The sequence below is a fragment of the Trichechus manatus genome, unplaced genomic scaffold (genome assembly GCF_000243295.1).
Source record: "Trichechus manatus latirostris isolate Lorelei unplaced genomic scaffold, TriManLat1.0 scaffold00032, whole genome shotgun sequence".
Lineage (NCBI taxonomy): Eukaryota > Metazoa > Chordata > Mammalia > Sirenia > Trichechidae > Trichechus > Trichechus manatus.
The window spans coordinates 14,682,364-14,710,049 of record NW_004443968.1 but is presented as its reverse complement, the minus strand read 5'-3'; the positions used below and the strand labels follow the sequence as shown (position 1 = coordinate 14,710,049).

General features: G+C 42.1%; 1 protein-coding gene across 1 annotated transcript; it reads right to left on the bottom strand.

Moving 5' to 3' along the window:
• Positions 1–3,448: 3,448 nt before the first annotated feature.
• RGMB (repulsive guidance molecule BMP co-receptor b) lies at positions 3,449–24,479 on the bottom strand. The gene is made up of 4 exons (XM_023730077.1): positions 24,331–24,479; positions 23,808–24,058; positions 18,254–18,762; positions 3,449–4,465 (listed from the first exon to the last, which is right to left on the bottom strand). The coding sequence occupies exons 1-4, from the start codon at positions 24,477–24,479 to the stop codon at positions 3,797–3,799; spliced, it is 1,578 nt and encodes a 525-aa protein (XP_023585845.1). The 3' UTR covers positions 3,449–3,796.
• Between the last annotated feature and the right edge of the window lie 3,207 nt (positions 24,480–27,686).

Below are 27,686 nucleotides of genomic sequence, written 5' to 3'. Positions count from 1 at the left end.
AACCGTCAGCCTTTTGGTTAGCAGCTGAGAGCTTAACCATTTCTGCCACCAGGATCTACACTTGTGTTAGTCCGGCTGATCCAGGTAACACAATGCTGACAATGTTGTAGCTACACATAAAAAATAAAAATAAATGAACAATCCGTAACAGAGTTCTTAGGGTTTGTTGAAGTCACCATTGGCTGCTTAAGAAAACAAAGACCTCCCCTTTAGGTTTCTGAAGTTGCTCGTTTCAGTCCCTGGAAAACGGGAGGTCTAGACATGAATTGAGTATGTGTAGGAAGAATTTTTGACTTTTAAACAGGCTTGTGATATGGATTCAATTATTTGTGTTCATTTAGTACAGACACAGGCACTAGTACTGACTGTAACACTGTCATCCTACTTTGTATGGTTCAGATAAAGCATTTTTCCTGTTTTATTTGTTCTGAGCTGCTACACATAAACAAATACTAAGTGTAGAAGTTAAGCTTTCTGGTCAGTGACTGTGTGTCTGTTTTCCCCCCATCAGAATTTGCTCCCTTTAGTTCTACCTGTGCCTTCAGTTTGGGTTTAATTCTTTTCCCAAAATTTCTACTCTTGTCATGTTTCTTGAACAAAGACCAACTTGTGATCTCGCGATGTCTCTTTTTAGAACACCGAAGAAGTAGGGAATTTACAGAAATTATCAAAGCCAGAAAATACTGTCCTTAAGATCCTGCCCACCAGGAGTGATATGCTGCAGTCCACACTGCCTCAAAAAATCCAAAGTGCCAGGCTGCCTGTGTGTAAGGGACCAAAATTATTACTGAAGAGGAACCTTTGGGATACCATTGGACCAGTCTTACAGATACTAGTTTATTAGCAACTGCTTAAAATTAAAAAAAGGGAAAACCGCAGTGGTGTAGTTTAGAAAATAACTGAGTTTGTGGGCAGGCAGTACAACTTGTCAGAAACCATAAGGGATTTGGCACTCACCCCCCTCCCCAACTCCGTTTCTTCGCACCTGTGTTTCTCAGCTCTTCCAGCAGGTGCCACCATAATCACAGAACAAACATTCCACAGCATGGTACGTAACTTTATTTTTCTAGCACAATAATTTAAAGTATTTACACACCGCACACTCACTGTTTTACACAGATACTTATTCATATACCTATGAACCACATCTAAGGGTTTCTTTGGGAAGACTCGACACACTACATGGGGTGGGGAGTTCCAAGCCTAACAGAGAAAAGGGAAAAAAAAATATTTTGAGTCTTTTAAAGACAGCCATATGAAGCATCTGTGAAAACCATTGTTTTTTCCAAAGTTTTAAGCTCTTCTGGGAGAACTTTGAGCAGCTCCAGCCTATCCATGTGTTAGCATGACCCCTAAACTCTTCTGGCTAAGAAGCATTTTAAGAAGGAACATATACAAGTTGCATTTTCTCTAAAATCCTAGAAACAGGAGGAAATAAACCTGACTCGTCTCTAGCAAAGTACTTTTTTCTGAAAGTTATCTGTAGGGACTGTACATGTTGTACAAGGACACTGAAGACAGAGGGAAAATAGCTAAACACAATGGTACTAGATGAATGATACAGGATGCTTTTAAGCAGCCTTTCCTGCTAAATGAAATAATTCAATTTTTGTTTTCCAATTATTAGGTGGTTTAGTTTTCCCTGAAAAGGACAAAGATACAGTAATTATATACATTCTAACCTCAGATACCATAGTTATTTCTATTGTTTTTACCTCATTTTTAGACCATCTGCACAAAAATAGTGGTTAGAAGTACCCTCTTAGAGTTTTCGTCCATCACTTACTAAATTACAAAACAAGTACTAGCAAAATACAGCTTCTGAACCTGGCACATGGCTGCAAAGGTGAACAAAAGCAGCCACAGTTCAGAGTTGATGGTAGGTGAGCCTCTAGTCCACCTTCTACAAAAGGATTAACAGCTTTAGGTTTCAACTCCCTGGAGTAGTTTTTTTTTTTTGAGAGTAAGAAGCAGGATGCCTTCATCATTTTCCCAGACTGGCCAAGATGATTCTCTCACACACCAGAAGCAGCTAGAGAGGTTTGTCATCTTAATCCACAACTCCATCCTGTGACTGGTTCGCTAAACGGTGTCCTCTTTTCCTGCCAGTTGGGGTGTCTGGCAGCGCCACTGATCGACAGGACATGGCAAGAAGAAATTACCTGGCCAACTAAAATTAACCATAACCTTGGCCGAAATTACTATGGTATTCAAAATTAACATCTTGTTTTTTCGTAAACTTAAATTATTAAGTCCGAATTTTTATCACTTCTTCCTGGAGCCAAACATTTAACTTGCGATGTAACAATAAAAACCTACCTATTCCGGAGTTAACTCTCTCAATTACTGTTCTTTTTTTTTTTTGTTGTTTTTCTTTTGCAAGGAATGCCTACACTGGGATGGAAGAGGCAGAGAGAAATCATTTTACTTTATAGGGATTTCACTAAGTTATATGGGCAACTAAATATTCACCTACAGGTGTTAGGAGGGAGAGTATCTGATCACAAAAGAGATCACCTGGGAAGCAACCACGTTAACTTAACGAGAATGTTTGATGAACCAGCACGGAGTTAGCCGAACAGTCAGGCCAAGGGAGCTTTTCTCAGTGTGTGTGCTGCCTCCCGTTATGTGTCCAGATACATCAAAGACTGTGATGGAGACCATGACGTGCGGGGCAAGGAAGAACGAAAAACTGATGACATCTGGACCCCTATATTAGAGAGAAGCTAGCAAACCCTAGCCCTTGGATTCCTAAGGTGAGGTTGGGGAGAGCTTACAGGGGCAGTGTGTTTCTGGCCCAAACAGTGAAGAAAGAGAAGGTTAAGGATGTGGGTTTGTACAAATTGGAGGAAAAAAAAGAGCAAGGCATGATTATTGCTAAATTTATGTTTCCATGTTTTGTTTGTGTAATGCAGGATAGAGTGACAAGAGGGAAAAACTACAAGTTAAACACGGGTGTGAAATGAGAAAAAGCCTGGGAGCTACTGGGGTCTAGCATAATGTCTAGTATTTATATATGAAATTGCCATCATCATTCAACCCCTCTGACCTACAAAAACAGCAGTTTCATATGATTCGAACTAATACATTGTAGGCGCTCAAACAGAACGATCCTGGTCAATAAAAACTGTAATTACAACCCCCCCTCCCCCATCTCCTCGAAAAGGGACAGCTGTTAAACAGAGTGAGAGGATTCCCTAAAGAACAGTGTTTAACAGCGTCAAAAGTACCTGTAAAGGGCGGGTTGTGGGAGGTTAACGTTCTCTTTCAACCCAAGAGAGGGCAGGAGGCTAAGGACTTAGTTCAAAGGAATGAGGCAGTTTCACCAGGAGGCAGCAGGTGCAAACTGCCCACCATGGCGTATCAGTAGCAATGGGGAAGAGCAGCAGGGAACAGCCAAGGATAGCTAAGAACAATGTCACTGGTCATCTTCAAAGGGAATGCTGCGTATGGTGTCTGTGTATATGTACTATACATACTAACCAGGTACACACATAAATATTTAATATATAAAAAATAAAGTGCTTTCTAACAGGTCCCCAGGTAGGGACATTATAAAACATTTCACAAAACTGCAAAACAAAATCGATACAATCAAAAAACACTACATCCAACATATGTGAAAACAGCCAAACACAGTATGTACAATCTGGTGGGTGTCCCAGGACAAACATCCTGTCATATACATGGTATATACACATATACTCTTATCTTTTACTCAATATATTATGACAATATATATTTTAAAATTTTGTTATAGACAAAAAATAAAAAAAATAAAACAAAAAGACAACCCCTACAAAAACACAATGAGGAACAAGCATGTGAGTCCAAGGCTGACAGACAAGTCACTGCCTCCACGGGGAGTCCCGTTGCTGCTGCTTGGGAAGATGTGCCAGCGTTCCTTCCTTGGATGCAGCGCCGCCACGTCCTCCAAGGCACTGTGGGCTGCAGCGGTGAAGTTGGCGTCACCAGTGGTGAGCAGGTCGAAGACACAGGACTGGAAATAGATGTCCTTCACTGGCATCTTTTCATGGCATTGAGTGTTCGCAGTCTCCAGGGTGTAGCCAGGCCAGGTCTGCGCCAAGGCAGTGTGAGGCAGGGTGTGCCCCAGGATGGCAGACACCTGGCCGTGCCCATCATCGATGCGTTCGCTCAGGGGGCAGCCATTCACACACAGCTGCAGGTCCTGGCTTTCCTCGTAGGACATGGCTAGATCTTCAGGCATCCGGATGGCGAGGGTCAGGTAGCGACCCAGCTGCCGCACAAACACTGTGGTCCCTATGTAGCGGGCATGCATCTCCACATAGCGGCCACTCTCCCTCTCCACGATACGCAGGCTCTTGGCATCACCATCCCCACCATTGGTGGTGCCATCGACAAAGGCAGCTGGCAGGTCATCTGTCACAGCTTGGTATACTTTCTGATCTGTACACTCATGGTGGGCTTTGAAGATGATAGTGATCTGTGGGAAGGAACACATACAGAGTTTAACATGACAGGAGCGAAACAGAATGGTACATTGCTCTGTAGCAAGAGTTCTCTTCCATTTTGGTGCAAAGAGCCCTGGTGGTGCAACCATTAAACACTCGGCTGCTAACTGAAAGGTTGGTGGTTAGAAACCACCCAGCTGCTCCATAGGAAAAAGACCTGGTGATCTGCTCCTATAAAGATTACAGACTAGAAAACCCTATCGGACAGTTCTACTCTGTCACATGGGGTCGCTATAAGTTGGAATCAACTCAACGGTACCTAACAAGAATGAGGTGGTGCAAATGGTTGACACACTCAGCTGATAACCGAAAGGTTGGCAGTTACAGTACACTCAGAGGTGCCTTGGAAATAAGGCCTAGCAATCTACTTTTCAAAAAACCCTATGGAATTCTATGCTGACACCCATGGGGTGGCCATGAGTCAGAACTGATGTCACGGCAACTTTTAAAAAAAATGTGTTTGTAAGTAAAATTTAGCTCAAATCCAAGGAATGTACATCAAGAAAAAAATTTTTCTTTCTTTCCCGAGAGAGAACAGTGCTGCTATTGGGATATAGGCAATTTTTACTACTTTGTCTCTTTCCAAAACAGATGGGCTGTAGTATAGCTGAGGGAAAAAAAAAAACTCCTTTCTAAGTTATGCAGAAACTTGAAAGAGCTTAATTAACAATGTAACTTCCAGAATTTTGATTTCTAAAAAGATTCTTCATTGGTCTATAAAACCCTACCCCAGTAATCTGTTGCTACAAACTTATACTAAATATAAATACTGAGAGTAGAAGCAGAGAGTTGAGGAGGAGGGGCATCCCAGCAACAGCTCCCAATCATGTGCCTCAGGAAAGATTTCTCTAAGTCCCTTAATCAAATGTTTCACATCACTGGCTAATCCCTGTGACGAGGAAATCACTTGGCAAATATAGCTCCCAAGCACTGGCAGGAAATAAACACCCTAAACCTGGTTACAGCAAATGTTTTCCCCAAACACCACCATGGCCCTTTAACTCCTCAGAATTTGTTCCCAGCCAACTCTCAATTCTCCAAATTAACAAGCAGACACTTCACGGAGAAAAAACATCTACTAATAATACAAAAGCCTCCCTGTGATAAACCCATTTTTGTTCCTGCAGAACCCTTTAATAACAGCAGTTATTAAAAAAAACTGAACCTTCGCACACTTTTGCCTCCAACATACTCAACATCTCTCTGGTACAGGTGGCAGGAGACAAGACAAGATTTCTGCATCATGTAAGATGGAAAACCTGCCCCAAAGAAGAAAAAGACTACATTTTAAGATTTGTGTTATTTTCAGTAACTGAGATAACAGCTTCTTTATTTCTTCTCAGGGCTTCGAACAGGTTTGTTCTGGTTTGAACTGAGAATTTGCATTTCCATCCCAGGTATACTGAATCAGAATCTACATTTTAACAAGATCCCGAGGTGATTCTTATGTATAATAAATTTTGAGAACCACTGCTCTACTAGAGGTTCTCAGAATTGGTTCCTAACCAGCAGCATTAGCATCACCTGTGAACTTGTTAGAACTAAAAATTCTCAGCAGGGAACCAGAACAAGGTTCAAAGCCCCACTTTCTTCCTTACTGAAAGAAAAAAAAATATCACGTGACTTTAGTCAAGGAGGAAGGTAGACAAGCCAAACACTCCACCAACTGCTCTGGATGGAGGAAACCTCCCACCTCCTGCAACGGAACTAATCAAAACAATAGACCCTTGTTATAAAGGCCAGAAAACGAGCCCTCCCCCTCCCCTACTCTCTCTCTACAAGTCCTCACCACCACCCTCAAGTTTATGTCTGCAGTTTTTTTCCCCAGCTCGGCCAGCATTTGCTCACAGTATTTAATTCCACATGTTCCCACTGGTGTTACTTGACTGGAATTTTCCAGCCATTTCATTTTACTTCAGCCAGTTATAAAGCCAGATCTGAACCAGCTGCACTGTAGCAACTGGTTAAATTCATATCCGTTGTTTGCAACTGCAACCAAGGCCAGACAATGTTCTGTGAAAACGCTGGGGTTTCTTGCTCCCTAATTACCCTGAGCCACAATTTAATTTCACTACCAGCCTTCTCACATTTCAACACCTTCTTAACAACCCAAAGGAGGTGTACCAAAGATGATTCCAGGAAATTTGTTGGGCATCCAACCATAGGACCTTCCAGAAGGAATGGGGTTTGGACCTGAGTATCTAATAGGACTATAAAATAGATTTATTTGGTGGCTCTAAAGTCAGTTTAAAGGAGCCCTGGTGGCACAGTGGTTAAGCACTCGGCTGCTAACTGAAAGGTTGGCACTTTGAACCCACCAGTCGCTCCACGGGAGAAAGATGTGGCAGTCTGCTTCCATAAAGATAACAGTCTTGGAAACCCTATGGGGCAGCTCTACTCTGTCCTACAGCGTCACTATGGCTTGGAATCGACAACAGTGAGTTTGGTTTGGGTTTTTGGTTAAAGTCAATTTGACAAGTGCTTTTTTAAAGCTAGTTAGTACAGAACCAGTTTCACCTGAAGTTCTTTCTAGACCCAAGAGCACCGTGTTTTTACTGCAAGGTGATCTAGTTTATATCTTATATGTGTGCTAGCCATTCTTGTTAGTTATCACTTACCAACAAGTTGAGCAGTTTAAAAAACCCTTAAGTTACCCCACCTATAATTTTCCTAAAAAATATAGAGGGAAAGGTTAATTCAAGTGAATTCTGCACCTGACAAAGTTGGAAGTTAACACTATAGATGGCTAAAATAATAGTAATAGACCTTTCACATAATCACTATTCTCATTCTCAACTGTAACATTCACACTCAAGGATTAAACAAACTCTTCTACAACAGCTAAGTAATTTGTCTTTCTACTCTTACAAACCTCAAATTTAAACCAACTTGGCATTATTTGCAAGAGCTAAATACTTTTGTTTACATTAAGAAAAACAAAGAGGAATTAGTTTGGTTAGGACAACGAAGCTGAGATATCCAATTCCAAATAAGTTTCCAAAAGGCAAGCAAGGGTCAATACTAAGATAAATGGAATAGTTCCACAATGTCTTCTCAGTCCTCTGTTTTTTTCATTAAGCTCACCAATTCCAACTCAGGAACTCAGAAGTCATTTCAAACACCTCACACTTTATTGCCCTCTGCTGCCTGTGATACCTGACAGTAACTCCCACACATCTAAAGAAATCAAGCAAAACTAAAAGCTTGATTCCTGCTCTAGTATCTACACCAACAAAAGATTCCAATTTATTAACAGATTCTTGTCTGTCTTTCCAATTTCCTAGGGGTGATTTTCTCTGAAACACTAAAGTCGATTCTTCTCCTGTTTCCCTTCTGGACAAGATTATGTCACACAGAACACATGTATAGAATTATCCCTTGCATCAAAATGCTGAGGCAGATGAATTGAGGCCAAAGCACATGCAGGGGTTTCCTGAGTGGCTCTCTGTAGTTTATGTACTGAACAGGCACCTAGATATAATCAACGTAAATGCAGAAAACACTGGGTAACAGTTTCACAAGACTTAAGTTTTGCAACGCAATTCATTCTTCACAACAATTACAACACCAGTGCTTAAAAAACCAGTACCCAGACATGAAGGTCAGAAATTCATTTTCCCTCCTTGGAAAAACAAAGTTTATTCATTCCTAATAATGTAAAAACATTCAAAGTTTAATTGGAATTTTTGGAAATTCCAAACTTTTCATATTTCCAACTAGCAGCTATCAGAGCGTACAACTAGAATATTCAGCATTGTATTCAAAAGCTCTCAGATAATTTTAAAGCACCAGCTATGCTGCTTACTTTTCCCCCCATGAACTGATCCATATGCTGTAATAACTCAATTTGGCACATTTGTTCTATGCCATGCCATTTATTATTGATGGATGGCATTTCTGTGCATTTAAAACATCAATGCCTTTTGTTAAACCTCCCCTACCCAGTCCCTCTCAACCCCCACCTTAGACAACTACTCCAGTTCTCCTCATTCATTTTTAATGTTTCACTCCCTGTGATCTTTACCACCCACAAGGTCTATTAGGAAGAGAGAGACAGCAGCTACAAATCAGCCTTTCTACAACAACGACTTACGGTTTGCCATGAAATAGCAAAGCTAAGAGGCATCTGCCTCTCCTTTCCACTAAGAAAAAACAAAGCACATTAAATGAAAACAAAGTAGGCAACAAAGAGGAAAACCCAGGCACTACCTCACCCAGAGATAGGGAGATCTTCTTCCCAAGGCACCACAGTCCTACAAATTGCTGAGCACAGGTTTTAAAGGAGCAGAATTCCCCAAAGGCTGTGCACTTAACTATTTGTGCTTATTGTATTTTGGAAGAAACATTTACCCATATTTAATCAGGCCATTTGGCACTGCAAGTGCAGGGCTTTACTGGAATCCTTAAATCCCAGAACTGGACTTTTAGATTGAGGAACTCGCATCTCTTAGCTTAAGATGGGCGAGCAAACTAAACTGAAACAGCCACAGAAATCTGCTTGGAACGCAGACAATGTTTACAAGTACCTGGTTAAAATCCTGTTTGCATCAAGGAAACAAAAATGAATTTTATTTCATATAGTTAGCTGATATGTTTATTATATCCACTGGGTGCAATTATAAGGTTAAAAAAATAGCAGACTCTAAGCATAAGAGAACATTGTAACTGGCCCTTTTTACTCTTACACGTGTTAAGTGGCACACAGCCTCTACATTCATTTCTCTATAGTGAACAAAAAAGAGACCAACAAGTGAAAATGCTTCACAAAAAAATGCTCTATCTCCATCCCTAAAAAGTCCCATGTTTACTTCTGTGAACTGAGGCACCAAAAGGGAGCAGAGGCCCGTGAAATCATCTTCTTGCAAGCCTCTTCCCTGGTCCCACGCCACCCTACTTTCTGACAGTAACCGGGAAGTGTGGCTGGGGCAGAGCTACTCCATGCAGGCCACGGAGAGGCAATACTATCTTTGGGCTACTTAAGACTGGGGAGAAAGCTGTGTGTCTTCCTTTCGTGGGGCAGGAAAAAAAAAAAAAGGCATATTCATCTAGGATAACTTTGTCTGAACAATTTCATGCAAAACCCAAGAGGGTATTTATATGTAATATATTTAAGATGTTGAGTTGGGAGATAGTTGATGACACTGATTATTTTCCAAAAAAATCAGGGGAAAAAAAATCTGCTGGAAAGCTGTGAGCTCAACGAACTGGAATGTAATTTTACAATCACTATTCAGCCAATATATTAAATATCTACCTACAGGAATGCTGAACTCAAAACCCGTAGAGGATGTTTCATTAAATAATTTCACTGGGTTAGGATAAGGTACTAAGACAGCACATGTGTTTAAGAGGGAGGCAGCAGATTAAAAATCTTACTCCAGACTCCTTTTAGGGCCAGAATGAGACAGCAAAAATCTACAATCCTCAAAAGAGATTTCTCTACCCTTGTGTTGGAGTCCCTGGGTGGCACAAACCATTAAGCACCAGACTACTTTGGAAGACAGGCCTGGCGACTGAAAGGTCACAGCCCTGAAAACCTTATGGAGTACAGTTCTACTCTGTAACACATGGGTTGGGAGTATGAGTTGGAATTGACTCCACAGCAATTAACTCCCACCACCACCTTCTTGTCACTTTCCATAGGGCTCTGTATTAGGAGCACTTACAGGATTCCAGAGACACGGAATGGATCAGACTTCGTCTCCAATGTTGCCCTAGGAAATACATGCAGGAACAGGGGCTGCTTTAGCTACTGGAGAGGAACTTGGCAGCAGATAGAGAAAGAAGAAACCGAACCAGAAGGGAAAAGACACCCACAGCTGAAGGCTGCTAGGGTGGTCCAGGGAAGAAGCATTAAGCTCAGTGGCTGCAAAGAGCCTTTCAGAGTGAAAAGGGAAGCAGGCCCAGGGATGACACATAAAAGAGGCACAAGAATGCAGACTTCCAAAAGTTTAACTTCTATATGCTTAAAATAAGGAAGTCTGGAAGCATAAACAGGCTCAGAGACAGGGAAATTGGCAGCTTCCTTTTGTAGACCAGAGCAGTGCTGAGTGTGACAAGCAGAGGTCTTGGGGCCAGTGTCTCAGCCACTCCACAAACCCCACAGGGACTCAACTTCTCCACCAGCTTGTTTGTTGTGTTCAGACTGCATTACGAGGAGGCCAGCAAATGCAGGAACTCACTGTGATTCTACATGTGAACTGAGGCTTGCGTGGACAGTATTACAGGCCTAGGCTGCCACTGTGCTTCAGACCAGAGGCTAAAAATATTTTGAAAGGCAAGCGCCAGGCCTGGAGGCAGTAACTCTAGGGGCAGGAATCTGCCCTAGCAGGTCTTGCCTTCACAGGCATCCCCTCCTAGTGGGGACTGGATGGGAGGGAGGGCAGGAAAACAGATCTCTATTCCACTGGGGACCTTGGACAAAAGCTCTGGGCCGAGGTTCAGCACAGCTGTTTCCCAAACTGAAGGGGATTAGGAAATCACAGCCTTCTTGATCACTTTTCAACTTCGGGAGTTGAGCAAAAAAGTAAAACAGCTTGAAGGTATTCACAATACACTCACACTCTGTCACCTCCAGGTTCAGTTTCAAGTCCCCAGAGCTTTAAAAAAAAAAAAGAAAAAAGAAAAGAAAAGAAAAAAGCCTTAAGAATTCAGGAACGAGGTGGTGAGAACTGGTGACCAAATATTTCAAGAAGCCACTTAACTGTAATGCTACAAAACAGTACCCTTCTGTTGTCATTTCCTTGGAAAGAGAGAGAGGACATACCAACACTATATAAGCACGAGTTAACATACGTGTACAAACACATACACACCCCTTTAAATGGGAAGATTAAATCCTGACCGCCATTTCAGAAGCACATGCAGAGCAGATGAGAAGTTAGTGTTTAAATGCTGTCATATCAGTTCTATCCACAGTATACCTAATATGTTCCAACATGAAAGCACCCCACCAGAATTAGCTACACGTCCTTTTGGCTCCAAGTCTTAAAATAACCAGCTAACTGGAGCATAAAGAACGCCTCTCTCTGCAGAATCAGTTTCACCTGAAGTTCTTTCTAGACCCAACAGCACCGTGTTTTTACCGCAAGATATGATCCAGTTCAATTCTGTATTTCAGATATGTGTTAGCCATTCTTGTCAGTTATCACTTACTGACAAGCTGAGCAGTTTAAAAAGTCCTTAAGTTACCCCACCTACAAGAACGCAAAATTCAAAACAGTGGAAGAGCAAGTTCTACTGCAGTCAAAACAAATAAAGACAAAGTGGGTAAGAAAGCATTTTTCATTGTTAAACACTGTAGGTAATTCTTACGTGCCACCTTCTGCACAGGCAGAAACTGGTTAGCATTCATTGAAGCCAACAAAAAAAGTACCAACCACCCAATATTTCCTTCTTGCCCCTTCTCCTCAAAATGTTGACTCAAAGAAAATTTAACGGAGGAGAGATACACATTTGGAAATGTGACAGGAAAACAAGTTCTAACTCTCAGCTGTGTATCAGACTTGGCCTCTTGCCTCTGGTTTTAACTATGGAGGAGTGTGGATTTGTTTAAAGCAGCAGAAGCCACAGCAACCTTGTGGTCCTGCCTGGCTGGGGCAGGCATTAAGTTTATTTCACTTATAGATGGGGGTTTTGAAGGCCCCCTACTCCTCCCGAAGCACTTCCAGGATAGAGGGAGTGGCACAGTCAGGGAGACTGAAAATGCAGAGATGTAGAAGATACTTTGTATAGTTTTTAGACTGTATCTATGAGCATCTTCTATGTCTCTTCATTCCAGAGAATGGAAAGACTCATTGCCCAAGTATTTTAATGCATATGGACAAAATAAAGCTATATCTTGTTTGAAAAGCACAGTGTAAAAGACTAAGCAAGGTGGGCCTACTAATTTCACAGAATCATCTTTTATGCATATAGGTACATCATACAGCTAATAAATTCTCCCTTGCCTTCCTTTCTGTTTTCTTTTCCCACACTTGGAAATCCTTTTACCACCATGCAATTTGCTGAAACTATCTGAAGCAAAGCTGAATAGCTCCTGGGCCTAAAACCTTATAATCCAATACAAACAAGTGCGATTGCAGGACATAGAAAAAGGACAAACAAGAACACTACCACCTGGAATTACAGCTTGTTTCTGCTCTTCTAAAAACTATTCTTCAATGTTTCAATATTGTCTCTACAATAAATGAATTCAGGGAGAATAAGAATATCTAACAAATGCTTTCACGAACATTTTAAAAGACAGACAGAACCCTGAAAATGAATTTAATTAAAAACTGGTGACTCTAATAGTGAAATTCTAGAAAGCTTTTTGATATTAAGCCAAAGACTAACAACCTTTCAAGGGTGGGAGCCACGGTTGTTGACCTTACTTGGTTGTATGTGAGTGAGGAAATAAGGATGCACCTTGACTGTGGGAGATGGAAAGGGAGACTATCAAACCTCAGGAGCAAAGACAATGTCATTGTTGGGGAGGGTACTATATTCCCAAGAAAACACCATGTGTCCTCTCTGTTTAACAACACTGTGTACAAGAGTGGTGATCATATATTCAAGATACAATCTCGCCAATGGAAGGGATTATTCCTTAGTCCATAAAAATAAGAATGATCAACACAATGTAGCTCACATCTTAAGTCTCCATAAAGATAGCAAACATAATGGGTTGCAAAAACTTGGCTACAAAAAAAGTGTACTAGGTCTAGGGTTAAGAGACGACAGATTTCCAAACCCTGGATCCAGATATATGCTTAAAACGACAGTTGAAAAGCCTTTGCAATGCGGGTGCATCTGGCCCTGATCTTGTAACTAACAGAGAATGATTCAGAACACTGGTTCACATGCCTACATGCTGTTGTGGAACAATACTACATGCTAAGGGGCATCAGAAAGGTCGAGTGGACCCAACTAACATTCTAGGAGCGTACAAACAAATGGTGTTTTATCACAAGGAAAAACTTCTAGTTGCAGTTTGAGGAAGATATTAAGCAAGGGGAAACCAAACCAACTAAGTCTTTTCTGTATCCCTAGTATCATCAACCAGGGGAAGTTTTCAGTAGTTTCCAAGAAAGTAGCTACAGAGTTTGAAATTTAGGGATAATAATAAAATTTTTAAACACACACACACACACACACAAATACCTGATGGGCAGGGCCTCTTCCCAGTGAAGCTTACCGCTTACTTGCAAGGTAAGTTCACCCACTAGCTTTAACTGACACTGAGCGCTACTCCCCACGGGATTGTAGAGCTGGTGGCCCGTGGCTAACAAAGTGGCAGCAGCAAGAACAACATACACGGCATCTCAGAGTGCCCTCTCAGCTGGCCAACATTCATCCAGTTTGGTCAAGCTCAAAGAACATATCCCTTTCCCAAATGCAAACTCCCTTAAAGTAAATCACTTTCTCTCAACTAAAGGATGAAGCACAGAAGAATATGTAGCAGAAGATGTGTAAAAACACCTGTTGTCATTCCCAATACCCTCTCCCACTTTTTATTTTGTCTTACTGAAACTGAAGCATGGGATAAAAAAGCTGGATTGATGAAAAAGGATATGATTACATTAAAATTAAAGGAAAATGAAGCAGAGATATCCAAATTACTTTTTAAAAAATAAAAAAAACAATATATTGCCATTGTTTAGGTGTGCAATTTAATAATAAATGCACCCCTGAAATTTTTTAGAAATCATTTTTAAATGCATTTGAGAGACTGGTGATTTTAATGAATGCCACTAGAAGTACATTTGTAAAGTACAGAATCCTTTCATAAAATAAAGAATTTAGTCCCGAGTCACCTTCTGTAATCATGACATACATAAATTCTTACTGAGTTCACTTAGAGATACAACACAGATACACAGAATGAACTTAATAAGGCACTGAGGCCGGGGTGGGGGCAGTTCGCAGAGAATGTGGAATAGAAGGTGGGGAAGTCAGGCATTCCCACAAGCAGATGATCTGGTTTACCCAGTGTGTGAGGCACAGAAGAGCTAGTGACATATCCTCTGTGAAGCCTGTATACTATAGGCTATCTCTTCCTCCCAGACAAAAACTGCTCTTATTTCCAGTGTAGCTAACCCAGTCAGTTCCAAGCAGTATGCCACCTCCCCTGCCCCCATCTCATTCCCCCCTAGTGCCTGCATGCCTGTAGCCGTCTCACACAGCCACAGGTGAGAAAGATGGCCCAGAGCTGATGTGGATCTCGGTGGCGCTGTGTAGGTGTGCCAGAAAGCCCTGCAGCCCCCAGGGTGGAGAGATGAAAAACCAGCCCTGGCTTTCCTTTTAGTAACACGCCTACCTGGCACAGACTCCTCTGAAGAGAAGGAGTGTAACAGAATGGCGGAGGCCATAAACAAAAACAAAGTGGCCCTGAGAAAGCATACTTGCGTACACCGTGTCTAACTGGAAAACAAGCTCTGTGTTTCCCAGGGAAGGAGGGTGGAGCGGGAGGAGAGAAACGGCAGACAAAGGCAGACAAGACAATATTATCAAGTACTGCAGGCCTATCTGCCCCAAACACACTGCTTGCCACGTGCAAAGAGGCAAAGGCTTAGCTAATAAACCGCCCCTCGTGAAGAGATGACTCCACTTTCTTTCATTTTGTTTACATTTCTCCTCCTGCTTTGTCTTTTTGTGATGAGGAAAAGAGGGTACTTAGAGACAGGTAGAGCTCACAAACATCACCTTGCTTGAGAAGAAAGGTTTCGGCCAGGTTCCTAGGACTGAGGAGTTATCTTATGCGCCCCAGTGAGCAAAGCACCCCAGGTCCAGTACTTCAATTCAGTGCTGAAGGCACTGAATAATTTAAACATCACTTCGTGTGTATATATCATAACATGTATACACACACACACACACACACACACACAGAGCCTCTATTACATCAAAAGTCAGTCTTTACATCTAGGAACACTGAGCACATGAAAAATGCTTGACCACAGAGATGACACAGTAACTGCAACGTATAGTAATGTCTTTAGTAGTTTGAGTCTACCCAGAGGCACCTCGGAAGAAAGGCCTGGCAATCTACTTCTGAAAAATCAGCCCCGTAAAACCCTGTGCAGCATAGTTCTACTCTGACACATGCGATCAGCTGACTCGACAGCAACTAGAAGGGACACACACATAATCATTCAGAAGAATTATTTTTAAAAGTACTGCAGCAGTCATCAAAGGAAATATCGACTTTTTTTTAAAGGAATTTATTTGATACTTACTTTTGGCTCAATATTGTTTTAGTTTTCATTACACCATTTTTTTTGTTGCTTAGGATCTCTAAAGACTTTATTTTGGTTCTGGATAAGTCAAAGGAAATTGCATTGAAGATTTTAGGCTTTGGTTTGGTTTTACCAGCACAGCTCATACAAGCACCGAGATAGGCTGTCAACAGTAACCTTCCAGATGCTTTTTGGGGCTTTTGAGAGACTTACAAAAAGAAGGAAAACAATAAGAGGCCATGAAGCCATAGAGTAATTTGTTGTTGAACAGCATGGCAACCAGATGTGGGGAAATACTTTCCAGTAGTGCAACTAAAGACCAAGTGTTCTCATTGTCCACCTGAATTTATGCTGGAGGACACCTCCTTCCCTGCCCCCACTCCCTTTTTGGAATGAATAAAACCTTAGATTCTTACCAGACTGAGGGAGAGGACATAGTTGCACTTTTTATTTATTTATTTGCTAAAAATTACTATAGATTCAACCACAACTGAAATGGAATATTAAGTACTTCAGTGTAAACTGTTCCAGTTATATAACATTGAAATTCATAAATTAGTTGTTCCCCAAATATTTCTTTACATACTCAGTAAAATATAGAATTTTGAAAGGTTGAATAAAAAATAGATGTGACATGTGACTGAATGGAAGGCACGGAAAATAAAACTTGGCTTGTGAAAAGAACCAATATTTTCCCATGCACACAGTACTTAATCTCAATAGTTCTGTTTGAAAGTTACTCCTCCAAGTCCTCAATTATTTGTACAACTGAGTGATGACTTTCTCCATTCCCAATGGAGCTGTCTTCTTAAATTTCCAGAGTTGTTTTCTCAAAGACTATTTCCAGGTTTTATGTACCCTATGACTTCCTGGCAATGATGGAATTCTGGCCCATGTTTTGTCTCATAACTTTATAATTGGTTTATACTTTGTAGCATAACTTACAGCAAACATATATTCTGATATACGTGTAGGAAAAATTATTTGCATACATATAAAAACCCAAGGAAGGAAAGTATTTTGAGATGTAGGATTTAATAAGGCAAAAGGCAAACTTGGGCCTTGACTGCGACTTGAAGTATAACATTCTGGAGTTCCTCTAAGATGTCTGGACCAGTGTAATACTCTTCTTTGTTCAGAGCAATGTCTAATCTTAGATTTTAACACTTCAAGGTGTCTCCAGATATCTCCTGAGATGTTGTATAATTCTCTTCAGAAAATGCCAAGTACAATAATTTAAATTCACTTAAGAAATAGACCACACATTGCTGGTGGCAAGGGAGGGTGTCCTGGATTCAAAAGAAGTCATAGGTATTTCAAAAACTTGACCTTTGTCAATTATATTTTAGTTTAAACCAACTTATGAATAAGCCCAAAACCAAACCCATTGCCACTGAGTAGATTTTGACTCATAGTGACCCTGTAGGACAGAGTAAAACTGCCCCATAGGGTTTCCAAGGACAGGCTGCTGGATTCGAACTGCTGACCTTTTGGTTAGCAGCCAAGCTCTTAACCACTGAGCCACCAAGGCTCCATAACTTATGAATAAGTATAATAAAGAAAATTAAACAAGATGAAAAGGTCTGTGTGATTTTGTGGTTGAGGTTGACAAGGAAGGAACTGATTACCTGGACCATGATTTTTGTGGGACTTCTTTATTTTGTGGGAAACCATGATTTTTGTGTGACTTCTTTATTTACTGACTGAATGAGAACTGACTAGCAACTGGGAGACCAGTTCATAGCTTCCTTCCATCTATACGTACACGAAGACACCGGGACCTTAAAGATGGCTTAGTGTACTTCTGGACAGTATTTAGTGTCTTTAAAACAAACAAACACACAAAAAACACGGATCACAGACACTGACAGCTAGGTGGAGTACACTTAAGTTTGTCAGCTTCTGACTTAAATTGTTAACCTGAGGTCCTGAGATTTTCCTGGGTTATACATCATTGCTTTGCAATATACCGTTCTTAACTTCCTTGGTTACTATGAGGTTAGTTAACTAAAACACCACTGTGGGTTTACCAATGGGAAGCTGGCTTATAGTCATTACATTTTACTATCCAGCTTCCAAATTTCCAATAAAATGTTTCCTGATGGGCCACTGCCTTGGGCTTCACAGCTTTCTCAGAACACCCACTTCAGTCAGTCTGATAAACATGGACATGGATTTCTTCAAGAAGAGTCACATACTCATGTACTTAAAACAAACATCACCGATAAAAGTGCACATTTTTTCATTAAAGTCTGCTTTTTCCCTAGAGAACTCGATTTCATCACTTTTCATTCTTTATCTCGTTGCCTATTTAAATTTAGACCCACATTTTACAATAAGTCCTAGAATCCCAGTGAGAAGTTTCTTATAAAATAATTTTTATTTAATCCTTCATCAATCCTATTGATTGCTTTCTAACAAAACAAAAAAGGTTCCTTTTAAACTAGGTCTTTTGCAACATATTTCAAACATATCTGAAGAATCAAGCATCTGAAAATTACGAGTGAGAAGGGGAAAAAGAAAGAAAAAAGTATATCTTGCCTTATTTGTAGCAGTAGCACTGGATCCAGGGACCACGGGCACATTTGTCACTTGAACTGAAAGATAATTATTATCTATGAGTGGCCAGGCCCCTTCCACTTTGCATGTTTGAAAGTGATCCTTGAAAGTTCTAAGGTGAGGATCTCCGAACAAGCCACAAAAAAGGTAACTGGGAGGGTTCTGATCCCCTCCTCTATATTCTCTGGCTCCTGCGTGGCTGTGATAGTTACAAGGGTCGTGGGTCACCTCGGGGTTGGTAGAGGACGTGGGTCCATCCTTGGAACAGTTCCTCTGGCTCATGAGGTCACTGATACCCAACACAGCAGAATGGTACACAAGGTTGCCACGGCAGGCTTTTGAAGTTCGCTGGGTGCAGCCTGCATAGGCACGCAGGGCCTTGCAAAACTCAGAGTCAAAGCCGTCAATGGCGGAGTTCAGGTGCGAAGTCAGGGACACAAAGTCTGTGGTACATTTCTGGATTCGACATTGGGCTGGCTGTTGGCAGTCACCTATGGGAAAGAAGAAAAGACCAAACATTTTTAAATGCTTCATAACTTCCTGAGCTACATGAGAAAATGACATTATCCTCTGGGAACTGTTTGTTCTATTTCATATTCTCCTATTTTAAGAAGGCCTTCAGAAATAGGGTTGCGTTGTGCTCCTGCGTCTCTCTCATATTAAGCCACTGAGAAAAAAACTGCATGCAGTTTATTTACAACTTTAAAGTGTGGCCATTGTGAATAAACATGAGCCCAGTCCAGTGCTTTTAGGTTAAGATTTTAATGGAATGGTAAATGAAATATTTTATCAAGTTTCCTATTTGTTTACAGATTTTGACAAAGAGTCCTCTGCTCTAAGGCCAAGCCAAAGACATAATCTTTGTTTTGATTTTGAAAACTGCATCAAATAAAGTAATTTGCTTCCGAAAGCACTGTAAAAGCAATACTGTGCACAAAACCATGAGTAAGGCCTCCACACCTTGGGAAGGGGGAAAATCCTAAAATTATACCATAGTTAGTTAACAATTCTAGTACAGATACAGGGAAAACATCAAGAAAAATCCAGGTAATAAGTTATTCTGTACTTCCTGAGGCATGTTTATCAACAAATTGTATGGAAACTGACAATCTCCTGGTTTCTATAAAGTGATCCATTTGGCTAAACTAGGTATTGTCTTCTCCCTTAACATCTATCTCCATCACCCTAGGATCCCAGCTCCCAAGCAGTTCACAAGTAAAGGATATGTACACTGTATCAAAACTATGCTGCAGAGGTAGATGATCCCACTAAATACATATTTTTTCAGAAACAGAACCAGAGAATGAAGATACAGAATTCTTAAGAGTGATTATAAACCATATTTCTTCCCTTAAATATTTCTTCCCTTAAACTGACAAGCCATATAAACTTAATGATTTAAACAAACCTAAAATGACTAAAAACCCAAGTACTGATGCCCTACTATTTAAAAAAAATCAATTTCCAAGTGACGCTTTGCTGATAGCTGACTCTCAACCAAAAAACTTTAAAAACCACTTAAAGCACAAAAAACACACAATAACTGCCAATACTAGGTGAGCTGTGTGCTTCAATCAATTTAATAATCTGTTCCATAAAGCAGGTGCAATGAATTTAATGAAAAGGGAAATATTTTTCTTTAACATTAACCTTAAATTTTATAGAAATAAACCATCATACATAATTTGTGTTACTTAAAAATTCCTTATAGGTCTTTAAGCTATGGAGGAAGTCTCTTAATCTCTTGAAGTTTTAGGTTACTCATCTGAGAAACGAGGCAGTTGTTCAAAGGTGGACTTTGTGATCTTTTCCAGTCAATAAAATATCCTATAATTTGTATTCTAAATGAGAAAAACAATCAGTATCAGTAGAATATTATTAAACACACAAGACATGGATTAATAATTATTCAAGATGTGGGTGCAGCAAACTTCAGATATTATCAAGATTTAGGACTTCATTTCACCAAGAGTTGAAACTGACCTTAATACTGCCTTAGAAAGGCAATGTAATCTTTTCCACAGTAAACTGCTTTTAAATCTGAATTAAAAAAAACTTGTAATCTCTGTTTCTGGCTTCAGTTGGGAGAAAGGGATTGGAGGATCAAGAACCTCTGAGGACACCTCCCTCACCATTTTTATATTTCGAAGGCCAAAGAGGGAAAAAAACAATGGTCTAGATTTGGTATTCACTTTAGACTGAGTAAAAAGAGAAGATCAAAACATTTTAACATTCTGGAGCTACAGATTTAGAGCAATCATTAAACCCCACTTAAAAAAAATCATAAAAACATCTTCATGTGCTTGGCCTATTTCCTCTCACCTCGCTCCACTATTTTCACTCTTTAAGTAAAAATAGATGAAAAGTTATTAAGTCATTTTCATCTATTTTTACTTAAAGAAAACAAAACAAAAAAACCCCAAAAGGCATGAAAACCATTTTACAAATGGGAAAACCAAGGCAAGGGGTATTAAAGCCTCATCCCTGCCTGACTGGCACACAGGTAGTACTAAGCCTAGGATGTTGTGCTGTTCCTCTAATCCTGTTTTCCTTCCTCCACAGGTCATGTTCACTCAAAATTCCTGAGTCTGACAACAGTACTTGACAGCGGTATAAAAAGACTACATTAACTATTAATTTTTTCTTTTTAGATCAGATCCACAGCAAGCAGAAAGCAAGGAAATAAAAACAGGAGGCCAAGATCACTCAATAACAAACAGCACTTAGACTAGAAATAAATGACTGCACAAGGACTTTGAGCTGAACTTGCAGTGCCTATTTGTTCTTTTGATGGTCTGTAAAATCTATCCAAGCATACATTTACTTATAATTATTTCAAATAGTCAGAAAATACCAAAAGTAAGAATAGCACAGAAATGTAGTTGCAACTGTCCAGAAAGGAGGAGAAGCTGAGTTCAGTCCCAGTTCCTTTATCATTCCTTCTTTCTCCTTTTTCATAGCAGGTGGGTGCTGATTCCTTTGAGAAATCTCATATAAAACAGAATTCCTTGGGTTCTTTTGTTTTGGGTAGTTTCTAACAGCCTTTTGGTATAGTGATGATGGGAGGGAGGAGGACAAACTGGAGAGAAAGTGTTGTTTGGGTCAGCAGTTTCAAACCCATTGCAAGCTCCTGTTTAATGACTAATTTGCAGCATACACCCAGAAATATCTAGGCTTCATGAATTTATAATGACAATGCACACTTTGCCTGTTACAGGCAGTAAAGTAAACCTCTTGTCAAAAAGCCAAGACAATGCAGAGCAGAAACAATTTCAAAGATGAAGCCAAGAAGACCAAGAAGTGTATGTATGAGTAAGCAAGTAACTCCCATATTGGATCTCCATTCAGGAATTGCAGAGGTTTGCTTTGGGGGGGTGGGGGTGGGGTGGGGAGGTAAATAAAAGCACTCTTTTCATTTCCCAAGGGCAGAATTCAAAATCTGCAGTTCCAGATTTCGCTATTTTGTGGGTCAGGTCATCTATGATCAATCAGTGTGATATTTTCATTCTAGCTAGTGAAAGTGCTAAAGGATTTGTGAGTCTAGAGCTCTTGCTAATGATTCAGACATAAAAGCTTCACCATTCAAGATGGTGTTTCTCAATGCCAGGACTGCACGTGTGAATTTGTAGTACAATCACTAGTTTATAATAAGAGAAATGAGATAAGCTAAAGCTGCATAAAGAGAAATGTGGAGCCATATAGGGTGCTTAGGCAAATGATAACAGATCCAGGCATAAAACATATGGTAGTCCATCTGCAAAGAGCACTTGGCTAGGCTCCGTGCTCTGAGTGGACAACCCCAGCATTTCAATGGCACGACCCTTTAAAGAAATCTCTGAAAAACAACCCTTTTCTATAACTAGATTAACCACTCCACTCCAACAAGGTGTTCATAGAAATCACTCAACACAGCAACTTCAGGTTGAATCTAACGGTGAGTTTAGTGAGAACACATTAAAATACTAAGAAGAGTTTCAAATTCCAAGTTCTTGAACTAAGGTACCTTAGTGTTCTAAATCCTTAAACCAACTTCTTAAGCTTTCATAGGCCAGCGAAAAAATCTTCAAGACCACATTCCAATCCTGTCATAAAAGCCTATGGCAACTACTGGAAACAATATCCAAGCAGCTAAGAAACAGTTTTGCCTAACATTTCAATTTCCATTTCATGAAACCTATACTTGGGTATTATGGACATGCATTTTTCATACAAAACACACCTGATACATCTTGATACATCAATAAATATTTTCTATGTAACTGTAAGCAAACTGCCATTATTTTCTAAAGTTCTAAAACCACTAAAAGCCTTAGTCTTTATAAAACTCGCTATTGCACTTTCTATTAAGACTTCAGTCTATGTTCCCCCAAGTGACAGTGTTATAATGCAGCTATTACATCACAATGCAAAGTAAATGAAGTTGTCTCCTCAGATGCCACGCATTTTCCCTCTACTTAAAAAGACCTCCCTGATTTTTAGCACGCCTGGTATGACCTCATAAATAAATAAAAATTACTCCACACATTTGGGTGGCACGAAAGTGTCTATCAGAGCGCTATGATGGCTGTCATATAAATACAGGGCAAAAAGACCTCGAAGGAAAAGAAATTTATCTAACGCGCTGGTTGTTTTCTAACTAAAACGTATTTTCCCTTCAGTTTTGGCATTATAAAAAATTACTTGGCTTTGTAAACTCCTAAAAAGTAGTAGTAATACACTGCTTTGTAAAGAGCGTCCTAGATTTCAACGGAACGATTTTAAAGGGAAGCCAGGAAGCACCCCACGCTAAAAGGCTCATCTGCAGGCTTACTTCGCTAAAGAGAGTGTCCACACAACTGTTCCATAGAGAAAGCGCCGACCTCCAGAAAGCAGCATGAAATCTGTCAACCTCTCTCACACCCCGAAAACACGCAGCGAGCCACAAAGCAGGAGTTTTGCCAGAGAGATTGAAAGAAAAATTAAAAGCAGCTTTTGCAAATATGAAGGAAATCCCTGTTCAAAAGAAGTTTTGTTTCCTTCAAGATTAACCCACAGGTTTTCAAACTCTGGTTAAAATCTTTCCATCTGGAGCGATTCCTTCCCCTCACCTCCGCCCCTCTTTCTCCCCCAACTCCAGAAAAGCAGCACAAGGCTCCTTGTCTTTCCTCCGAGGAGGCGGTGGCAGCGCTGGAAACCTGATCCGCGCCTGACTTTCAGTAAACACCAATGCAGAAAGCAATAAAGCATCCGGAACGTTTGTCTCGGGCGCGCAACGCCGCAGCCTCCGCCCATTAAATCTTTGATAAGCGGCTGTTGGAAGGGAGATTTATCAACGGTTGGTGCCAAAGGCGGGCGAGAGGGAAGGGGCCTCTCATAGGCGCCCAGGACGCGCCGCCAGCCGGCCGCTGTGAGCTCCGCTAAGGTGCGTGCCAGGGCATCGGGAGGCCTTTCCCGTCCGCCACGCCGTCTTCCGCCACGGCAATGGCTTCGGGACTGGAGGCTGTTTGTGAACAAAGCACCCGGACCTGGGCTGGCTCCCCCATCGCGCGCCTCGTACCTGCGTGGAGCAGCCCGAGGCTGAGCAGCAGCAGCAGCAGCAGCGCCAAGGGCGGCGGGCAGGGCCGGGGGCGGCGGCGCTGCTCAGCCCCGGCGGCGGCAGCGGCGCACGAAGGTGTTGCTCTCAAGCCCATGCCCGTCCATGCAGGTCTCGTGGGCTCCGGCGAGGGCGGCGGCTCGGGCGCCGTGGCGGGTCCGGGGCCGTGGCTGCGGCATGGGCCGGGGGGCGCGCCTCGCTTCCTCTTTTTCTTCCTTCAGACCCGCGTCGGAGACAGACCGCCGTCACCGCCGCAGCAAGCAGCGCGCCGCGGGTGGAGCGAGTCGGCGGCGGCGGCCACGGGGCGCAGCGGCATCGCGGCGGTCGGGGGGGAAAGGGACGGGAGAGGAGACACAAAGACCGTGAGCGAGTGCCGAGTGCCACCCAGAGCACGCGGGCGCCCCGGCCCGGGCCAGCGTGGACTCAACCCGGGTGAGCGCGGGCGTGTACCGAGGCGAGGCACTCCCAGCTACACACAGCAACCGACCGCGGCCGGGGTGTGTCTGCGCGGTGTCCCCCGCGGTCAATCAATCTCGGACCCGCACTGCTGCCCCGCCCCACCCGCGCCCACCAATCCGCGCCGCCCCGCCCCCGGCCGCGCCCCTCCCTCCAGCCCCATTGGCTGCGAACGCGCATCGGGCCTAGCCCGCCATTCGCGGGGCCCCAAGTGCCCGCCCATGCACCACCTCCCGCCTCCCGCCTCCTCCGTGTAATTCGAGTTCTGTGGCCTCCGACTGCGGAGCTAGTGTACAGCGCCCGGGCCCTGCCCTCCTCCTTCTCGCTCCTCTTCTCTCCGTCCGCCCCTTTCGCGATTTACTGTTTCATCGCACCCAATAGAAACAGACGACGGCAACTCTACCTCGCCGGCGTTACAAAAGAACTGGCCTTTGACCTCTCCTTGAATTAATGTGATAGAGTTCAACTTCCCTTCGAGTTTTTTTTTTTTTTTCTTTAATTACACTCCCTCCGCCCCTCAACTCCAGCTCCAATTCCTTGGAGGAAGTAGGCACTTTTATGGGGCGCCTTGCCGCAGGTCCCCGGCAGCCAATCACATCTGCGGGACCGCGTTCCGAGCTTGTTGGGACGTTTTGTAAAACAAGCACTGAGCGGCTTTGGATATCAAAATGTAACCCGCGATCCGGGGCGGATCGGATGGGACTAGGAAGGTGTCTGCGAGCTCCTGGAGGAATTCGCTAGTAGCTGAACGAGGCTTCGGTGTCTTTGTTTCTTTGATATTTTCCCTTTTGTAAAGCGGCGGGGAAAGGTCTGAGAGTGGGCGAACTCTAACGTGTTAGATTACAGTATAATTAAATGAAGTTGGTGAGATTTTGTGCAGTGGAGAACATACCACGATTTCTTGTTATTCGGTGGCTTTTCTATAAATTTCCACAGTTCTATTAGCAGATTAATTCAAGGGCAGGTCAGTTTTTATTTTTAATACTGAATGGGTCCAAAAAATGAGGAGGGAAAAAAAAAAAAGAAAAAACCCCTTGCCTTCCAGGAAAGCGGCTGCCAAGTGGAGAAGCAGTAAAGCAGCTGTGAGATTGATGATAGCGTCCAATTTGGTTATAAGTAGGTGTGAAGTGGTATCTAATCTCAAGAACGGACTCAAAGCTAGGAGCCACTTCACACTATCCTCGCCTTTGCTGTTCCCCAGACAGCTCAGGGCTGCCATTTTAAATCCACTTACATCCAAATCGCTGTTTGCAGCTCTACCCACACTACATTACTCAGAATCTCTAATTAGGAATTCCGTATCAACCACGGACTTGTTAATATTTCACATTTTACAATGAGCTAATCAATGGACCAGGATAATTGAGGGTAATCCTCCTGTCACACTAGTTTACTCATTAGACACGTTGTGAATTGCTCACACCACTAGGTCCCCAATGAAGGATGTCTACCTATTTTTACTGTAACTTTTCATTACTTATTACAGACAATTATGACTCAAGTGGTAGACATACCTTTCAGTGTCCAGGATATAATCCAAGCCTTGTATATACTCATAATATGAATATAATTAATAATAGCTTCAGAGTTCGAGAAATGACTTTTCTAGAGGAGGCATCAGGTACGATTTTTAGATAATACTATGGACTAAACACTATTAGAGCTAGATTTTAGTCTCATGCAATTACTACACATAATCAATGGGATAAAGTTAATAAAATACTAGTAAACTTCTTTCAAAAGTAATCAAATATGAACAGTGTTTTTCAAAGCATTTTGCTAACAGAGACTAACTTAGTAAAATGCAATTTTTTTTTCCTTAACCCGAGTTTTAATTCGACCCCTGTGAAAGGATCCCACCTTACTGGCCATACTTCAAAGCCTATAATCAGAGTCAAGGATAAATACAGCTTGGTTTGAGTCTTTTGCTTGTGACTTTCCACAATTTTTTTCCCCTTTCTTTCCCCTTACCGTCTCCCCCCCCGCCCCATATCCTGTTCCTTAAGTACACGGGCGCTGTAGATTTTCTTATCAATAGAGGGCGCCCTCGGGTCGCTACAAATTCTGACGTCGTAAAACGGAACTGTTCTTCAGAGGAAAAACTTCATCTCCAAGGTGCTTTATTGCTCCTCTGTTGTAAAATTTGACAAGCCCAAGATTTATAAGCCTAACAATTCACTTTTTATTGCTGCATAAGTGTTCAGCCAGCTAGAGGAAAATGTTAATTTTCACAATTAAACCGCAAGGTGGTTCCTATTTTCAAGTGTCAAGACATTAGGTCAGTTGACACTTGCGGGGTAAATTCGGACTGTTAGATCAGAATCGTCTTGAAAAGCAAGAGGGTGGCGAATGCTCGCTTATAGCACGACCACTCCTTAAACTCTTATGCTAAAGATTAAGGAGGATTTCAGCTTCTACAGAGAAAAATCTGGGGAGGGAGCTGGAGCACAAACAAAACTGATGACTTACACACGTTTTACATTTTAATCAGGGGAAGAAAGAAGTCGTCCGTGATAGCTTTTACAATTCATAAATCCACCCTGTTACTTGCCACTTGTACTCTGTCCCTTGGTCTTTGTTTTCAGGCAGGAAAGATGAGATCAGAGCAGGACATTCAGGGAACTCAGCAAAGCATGCCACTGTATGAACATGCAAGTAGATAAAATTAAAACACATGCCAGAATCTTTAATGGATGCTAAACAAGATGTGGTTTCTTTTCCTGAACCTATTCGTGATGTCTTAATTTCTCCCTTGTTAATATATCTCCATTTCCACATTACACGAAGGTCTCTGTCTGCTTAACACATCTCCTGTGGCAGAGGAGCTGGGAATCAGACCCAGGGTCTCGATTTGTGCAACCCATCCTAGAATAAGGTCTCCCTGTCTACAGTGTTCGCAAAGCAGGGGCTGAAACAGCCCAGAGTCCAACAGCCCAGCGGCAAGCAGCTCGTGGTTTGTACTTACATCATTCTTAACCCTTCCGCTCCTGGAGGGGGCTCTGCGGGATCAGGGGGCACAAGACCTGAGTGTGAGAGAACAGAGCCCAGCGTGAGCGGGCCCGGGGCGTGCAGAGGGCTCCTCACTCGCACGTACACAACCGGCCCGCACGATCGCTGCGGGCTCCGCTGCGGCTCGCACTGCTCAAAGCGGCAGGTGCAAAAAGCATTTGAGAGCCGCTTGCCAGCGCGCGGAGGTAATGCGCTTCCTGTCCGTTTATCTCAGGAAACCAGCGTAGGCTTCCCTTCGAAACAAAATTAACCTCTCATTAGCCAGCCACTCACTCCCAAGAAGACCTTAAAAGCTTTACCAGCTCGCTAATATATTTAGGCTTTCTTTTAGGCAAACGCAGCCGCAACGTGACTGCCATCAGCCCCCTCCCCCCCTGG

Bases quoted from the DNA above. Each gene is read 5' to 3' on its own strand.
- RGMB (XM_023730077.1), bottom strand. From the start codon at position 24,479: ATGCGCGTTCGCAGCCAATGGGGCTGGAGGGAGGGGCGCGGCCGGGGG. The intron at 24,059-24,330 runs GTCGGTTGCTGT...GCGGGTCTGAAG, and splicing joins GCAGACACACCCCGGCCGCG to GAAGAAAAAGAGGAAGCGAG. The intron at 4,466-18,253 runs GCAAGATATACT...TCCTTCCCACAG, and splicing joins GTGCTACTGCTACAAATAAG to ATCACTATCATCTTCAAAGC.